Consider the following 7500-nt stretch of genomic DNA (forward strand, 5'->3'; position numbering starts at 1 on the left):
TCATCTTTCCCTCGCGGGTCAAAATGACCCGAAACCCTAAAATTATACTTAATTTTTTTTTTTTTTTTGTCCAGAAAGCTTATTTTATTTATTTTTTGATTTTTTTTTTTTTTTTTTTCACCTTTAAACGACTAGATTTGATCAATAAATAATAAATAAATTGTAATTTAAGCACATTCCTCACATTCTTTCAACTTAAGTTCAAAATAACTCACAATTTCATGCATAACCCTTTTAATCCAGCTCTGAATATCTTACATTGTGGGTCTTTGCCGACCTCTTGTGGAAGAATAATAATATAAGATGATATTTCATGACTCTAGATGGCCTCATTTTTTTACATTTATGTAATATGTAAAAAACAAAAAAAAACAATATGGATCAAATGAGCTGTTCCACGGGGTCCTAAAGTCAGTTCACGTATGCATTCAGATACACATGTAGACATTATAAAATAATTTGGTAAAGTTTTATCCTTTTCAGTTTGAATTTTGAGAATTTTGAGGTTTTTCTGTGAGTACTGAAGCATTCCTCACATTCCATTAATTCCTAAGGGGTCAACTCGACCCGAGACGGAAGGATTTGTTACTTTTCTAAATTTCAACCATAACTATAATTTCAACTCCTCGAATCCATTAATTATTATTATTATTTTTTTTTTATTTTTTTTTTGTGTATTCGTGGTTCAAGTGCGACAAAAGTCCTGAGGTCTTGGACACCTCTGATGAACACTCAATTTTTTAAACATTTTTCCTGTAGACCAAAGCTATCTGAAGCCTCAATCTAACAAATTGGGGGCTCGTCCGGGATATTCCCAAGAAACACGGGACTATCAGAACTATTTATTAAGAGGAAAAACCTGAAACCCAGCCCATGCACAGAGTGAAGAGTCCCGTGACGTCAAGTCTCAGATTTTAAGTTTAATGACTATATAAACGGCTGGTCATCAGTGGTGATCAGCTTTCCTTTAGACCAAAGCTGTGCTTTATGATGCAAATGATAATCCTAAAAATATCCTGACAGCAGCTTTTAGACAATCTGAACTGTGAACAATCTGAAAATAAACAGATGTTTGTTTGGTTGGCTATTTAAATATTCTAAAACCAGTGATGGTATTTATATTTCTCCCTCTTTTATGGCACAAAATAATTAATCATCTCACACTTTTCATCTGTTTATTCTGATCTTTGTCACTTGGAAACTTTAAAAAGAGAGGCTAATATCATATGAATGATGATGTTTATCAGCGTTAATAGCATTAGATGTGCAGCAATAAATGTGCAGATTCTTTGTCACGTTTGACTGTGTTTGATTAATGAAGTGTCTGTGTTGGAGCTTATTAAACTCCTCTGTGAAGTATTAGTGAGTGAAAGTGAGTTAATGACTAATTAAACAAAGCTTGAGATAATTATTTGAGATATCCAGGTGAATATTACCTCATTTAACAAAAACCTTTATGGTGCATTTTCATGTATGATGTACTTTGCAAGTGCAAAACAAAGAAATAAATAAATAAACTTGAGCATTGCCATTTTTAACGTGTTGTCATTTTGGTTACACTTTATTTTAAGGTGTCATTGTTATAGTGTAATTATATATTTAAGTACTGTGTAATATTAATTAACTGCATGTACTTACTATAGGGTTATAGGATTAGGGTTTGGTTGAGGGTTATTTGCATTTAATTATGCATAATTTTATGTTCTTACTATGGTAAGTACATGTAACATATGTAACAAGGACACTATAAAAAAAGTGTTACCAAATAGTGTTATTTTGTATGTATAAATTTGGTGTAGACACAATTTCCACACAAAAATTGCTAGTACATTTCACAATTAATGACAAATTATTGAATTGAAATGAAAGAATGAAATAGTATTTTCCTGTAAAACCTATTTTATTTTATTTTCTAATGTTTTAAATAAATGCAGTTTTTAACGACTGATTAAAAACAAGGCTCGAAATGCCAAATACTTCTGTGTCTAATGTGGAGTGTAAAGAGTCTGAAGTGTGTGTAGTGTTTTGCGAAAGAGTGTGAGGCTGAGAATGTGTTTGTAGTAGTGCAGATCTGGGCTGAGGTTATGCTCAGGTTTCACTAACTGTGTTATTATTTTCATTTTAGCGTGTATTAAAGCAATTATGCAAAAACTACTGTGTAAACAGCGTTAGGCTGCCCTCTGGTGGAAGCAGTGGAACAGACGATTAAAAATGATTTCTCTCTGATGCAATCTTGCAGTTTATTTGTGACTCAAATAAGAATATAAAAATAGATCAGTACTTTCATGTTTTAAAAACAGCAATGTCAAACATCTCTTTGTTCTTCTGATGTGTATGACCCACTTTCACTGTCTTGTCACACGGCATTAAGACCGCGCGGAAGAGTCTGATGCGCGCGCCACACGCTCACCTGCAGCGGGGTGTCGCGCGCCGGGGTGGAGGAACGGGCAGCGCGCTCCCGTGTACGGCCATGCTGCCCGGTTACAGCGGGGCGCGCGCCTAAAAACCGCACACACACACCGCTTTCGGTTCAGGGCGGATCGGGATTTTTTTTAGCAGTGTCTCAATGGAATATCCCGTTTGACCAGGATTTTCCTGTTTATCCAGGTTTTTGTGGACAACAGCTGACGTCCGAGCTTGTCATTTATTATTCCCCAGCAGAATCATCTGGAATATTTCCCATCCTCTATTCGAATGGCCGTTTGAACGCGGAAAAAAAAAAACGCCGGGCTGCTTTTGTGTTGATGTAAATGATGCTCGTGCGCCCGGTAAACGCGCAGCGGGGAGAGCGGCGCGTCCGCTCGCGCTGATGACAATAGCGGACTTTAACGATATAAAAGCGTTATAAAAACCTTTGGGAAAAGTCGGGAAAAATGTCTCTCAGCAGAAGCATCGAGCTCGAGCACTTTGACGAGCGGGACAAGGCGCATCGCTCCAAACGCGCGGCGGTTTCGGGCGGCTCGGGCTCTCGCGCCAGCAGTCTGGTACCGAGTCCCGCGCACAGCGCGAACTGCAGCTTCTACCGCACGCGCACGCTCCAGACCCTCAGCTCCGAGAAGCGAGCCAAGAAGGTTCGGTTCTACCGGAACGGGGACCGGTATTTCAAGGGTCTGGTGTACGCGGTGTCCAACGACCGCTTCAGATCAATGGACGCGCTCCTGGCCGAGCTGACGCGCGCTCTCACGGATAACCTGCACCTGCCGCAAGGTGTGCGCAACATCTACAGCGCGGACGGCGCGAGGAAGATCGCGAGCCTGGAGGAGCTGGTGGAAGGTCAGACACTCATGGGGATATTAGCGTGTTGAGGGCCGGAAGGGTCACTGTGAGTTATTACCATATAAGGGCTGAACGGTTGCAGGTTCGAATCCCCGCAATGGTCCATAATGGCTCAAGGCTCTTCATCTGTCACTCAGGCTACATATTACAAACGTGTGTAGTGAAATGGTTAAAAATGGTTGAATCTATCTTTTTCTTTCTTTCTATACATACATACATATATATCCATTAATAATTTGTTATAGACTATTGATATATTAACACATAATATAATATCGTCAAATATTCAAAATAGTATTCTATATATCAAAATTACAAATTATAAATGCCAAATTATATACAAAATTATAATTGCATAGGCTATGTGTGTGTGTGTGTGTGTGTGTGTGTGTGTGTGTGTGTGTGTGTGTGATATAAGCCTATATATATATATATATATATATATATATATATAATGTTTTAATATATCAATATTACAAATTGGGTTAGGGTTAGGCAAATATATATAAAATGGCAAATAATATACATATATCATGGAAAATTATGACACAGTTAATCTTAACGGTACTTAAACAGGCATTATCTTTTTTAATGCAAAACACAATATAATATCCATATGTTTGTGAGTATTGTTTCCTGAGCGCTTCTGTTAATCAGCTGAGCCTGAATGAGTGAGTGGATGTAAGTGACTTTAGATCATTAATGAGTGAACGACACAGTCTGATTGATCAGTCATTAGAGAGAGAGAGTCTCGTCCCACACACACACACACACACACACACACACACACACACACACACACGATCAATAGCTCCAGCTCGTGCACTTAACGCCGGGTGATGTGTGTTAACTCTGATAGACGAGCTCATTCAGATCTGCTGTCCTTTAAACCCTTATTAAACAGTTGTCGGGCCTTTATAAAGATATCATGATTCTGCTGTCAGTGATTCGTGTATTTTGCACAATGGACAGTCTAAAGTTTTCTAAAGATGAAGGGTTTGTGTTGCAATCATCTTCATGCATGTATCAATATGTCATGAATATTCATATATCGATGCTCCTCCCACTTCAAATACACCGGTGTGCGATAATTACGATTTTTAATTCTTCTACTCACCAAGACTGCGTTTATTTGATCAAATATACAGAAAAAAAATTGAAATATTTTTACAATTTAAAATAACTGTTCTCTATGTGAATATATAGTAAAGTGTAATTTATTCCTGTGATCAAAGCTGAATGTTCAGCATCATTACTCCAGTCTTCAGTGTCACATGATCCTTCACAAATCACTCTATATGAAGATTTGATGATCGAGAAACATTTATGATTATGATCAATGTTGAGAACAGTTCAGCTGCTTCCGATTCAACGCGATGCACATTCAAAAGTTTAAGATAATAAAAAAAAAAATCATATTAGAGTGATTTGTGAAGGATCATGTGACACTGAAGACTGGAGTAATGATGCTGAACATTCAGCTTTGATCACAGGAATAAATTACACTTTACTATATATTCACATAGAGAACAGATGATTTACATTATAATAATATTTCACAGTTTTACTGTATTTTTGATGAAATAAAGCAGCCTCGGTGAGCAGAAGAGACTCTTTCAGAGAAATAGTGAGGAGATTTAAAGGAGTTTAACAGTGACACGTGCAGGAGAATCACACAGCTGATATTTTACTTAAACATCTGGAGTCTTTGACCTTGAGGAAGTCCATGTGAGCTTGAGCTGATGTTGATCAGCAGAGACAGAGATTCAGCTGCTCGCTTTGGGTGTTTCTGGACTGATCTGAAAATAAGGGAGTTTCAGTCTGTGGATTATAGACACACACAGATGTGCATGTTCACACACCTGGCACGTAATGATGCTGATTTGACCCCTGGGGTCGTGTTGCCATGGCGATCGGGGGTCAGTAAGTGGATGACCAGCAGGAGCATCAATCACTGCATCAGCATTTTCACATCCAGGGAATAAAGTCTAGCCGGCACAGAGGGTTTGGTGATGGTGGTCCGACTTTGCTTTTGTAACCATGGAAACCACTTGAAAACTGCTTTATGGTTACTAGGCCATTTCTATTACAACTTTCTATATCAGAGTTTCCCAAACTGGGGTTGGTGAGTTTGTATGAGAAATTAATAATGAAATGAAACATAAAAATGTAAAGGTAAAATAAAATATTTTCAAACAAAACAAATGTAAGTTAAAAATAAATTATTTTATAATAAAACATGAAAATGTGAGATAAAATAAACAATTTAAAATAAAACATATATAGTTTAAAACAAAACAAAAATTGGAAATTTAAATATTATTTATATAAAACTGTTTTAATTAAAAAAAGTAATTTATAATAAAACATAAAAATGTAAAATTGAAGTAAATCATTTTTTTTTTTTAAATATTAAAATTGAAAATATTTAAAACAAAACAAATTTAAATTTAAAAGTAATTTTACGATAAAACATCAAAATGTGAGATTAAATAATTTCAAAATAAAACAGAAAAATAAAAATAGTTGAAAACAAAACAAGATCTAAAATGTAAATAAATAATAAAAACAAAATGTAAAATTTAAATATTTTTAAATAAAATTAAAATGTAAAAGTAAAATAAATAATAAAAAACATAAAAATGTAAAATTAAAAGATTATAAAAACAATCAAGTTGAAATATTGCATACTAAATGAAGCAAGGGTGTCGAGTTACAGTACATTCAAGCTATTTTAAAGGAATGAAGACATATTTTCAAGGAAAAAAAGTTTAAATATGTCATTTTGGTGATCAAAGATGAGTTTTAAGGGATAAAATGATTGACTTCAGGGGGACTTTAAATGGAACATCTATTTACACCAGATGCAAATATTTTAGCTGAGCAAACAAAAACCCAACTAATCTGACATTCTCCGACCACAGGTGAGAGTTACGTGTGCGCCTCGAACGAGCCCTATAGGAAGGTGGACTACACCAAGAACGTCAACCCTAACTGGGGCTCGAGGGGGGCGGGGCTTGGCCTGGGGGCGGGGCCAGTGGGCGGAGCCTCGCGTCCCGGGCCTCCTCGCGCACCGGGGGAATCCAGGGAGTCTAAAGACTTTATCAAACCCAAACTGGTGACGGTGATCCGGAGCGGCGTGAAGCCGAGGAAGGCCGTGAGGATTCTCCTGAACAAGAAGACGGCGCACTCGTTCGACCAGGTGCTCGCTGACATCACCGAGGCCATCAAACTGGACTCAGGTGTGGTCAAGAGACTCTACACGCTGGACGGCAAACAGGTACACATTGCACATCATCTCAGGGCGGAAAATGAGTTTATTAATCGCCATTAATCGCATCGAACATAAACGTTTGTTAATGTGTGTATGTATGTATATATTTATATAAATATATAGACACACACATATATATTTACAAACTTTTATGTTCAATGCGATTAATCGCGATTAATCGATTTGACAGGACTATATACTTCTATCTGTGTATTATTATTTTTTAAGTGCCATGAAAACCTGCTTTTTATTATATTATAATTATTTTGAATTTGCTTTTAAATTTTCCATTTTCATTTTAACTGAAGTAGGGTTTATTTTAATTTTATTATATTTTTGTATATTTCTGTATCGCTTTAATTTATTTTATTTCAGTTTTAGTAATTTTTTTTACTTCAACATTTCAAATTTTCTGATATATTTTATTCCATTTCAATTTCTGAAACCGATTTTGAATAGTTTTATTTATAAATAACAGCATTGCAATAATAGTGAAAACTCCAGCATCAACACAATATTATATAGAGGAGATTTTAATAGGAGATTTTTCAATATTATAAAAGGGGAAAAAAAATGTATGCGTTGTATTTATGTGAGTTTTAAGGGATACAATTATTGACTACAGAAAATGCTGTCCTCTGCAAAGGAAAAACGTTTGCGCTTTTAGCACATAACACTCTAATTGGTCGCTGAAAGCATCATGAAACCAACCAAAATATTTAAAGGGACAGTTCACCCAGAAATGATCTTTCTGTCATCATTTACTCGCCTCATATTTAAAAATATTAAATATTTTCCTCATATTTTGATGGTTTAATCGAACTTATTGGGTCATTAACAACAAATATCCCCTTTAGACATAAATTATTATTATTTGTTTTATATATTATTATAAATTTTAAATATTATTATTCCTTATATTTCATCTCATCTCATATTTCAGTCTGACT

The 7500-nt window shown here is 35.7% G+C and overlaps 1 protein-coding gene across 1 annotated transcript in view; it reads left to right on the plus strand.

Moving 5' to 3' along the window:
- Window positions 1-2460: 2460 nt before the first annotated feature.
- The window catches only part of LOC307145269 (serine/threonine-protein kinase DCLK2-like), a 19747-nt gene continuing 14707 nt past the window's right edge, over window positions 2461-7500 (plus strand). Inside the window, exons 1-2 of the mRNA XM_079848246.1 lie at window positions 2461-3273; window positions 6201-6556. Of these exons, the coding sequence (XP_079704372.1) occupies window positions 2874-3273; window positions 6201-6556 (756 nt within the window). The 5' untranslated portion in view covers window positions 2461-2873. The remainder of the gene's footprint in view (window positions 3274-6200; window positions 6557-7500) is intronic.

The sequence above is a fragment of the Squalius cephalus genome (genome assembly GCF_949319135.1).
Source record: "Squalius cephalus genome assembly, chromosome: 18".
NCBI lineage: Eukaryota > Metazoa > Chordata > Actinopteri > Cypriniformes > Leuciscidae > Squalius > Squalius cephalus.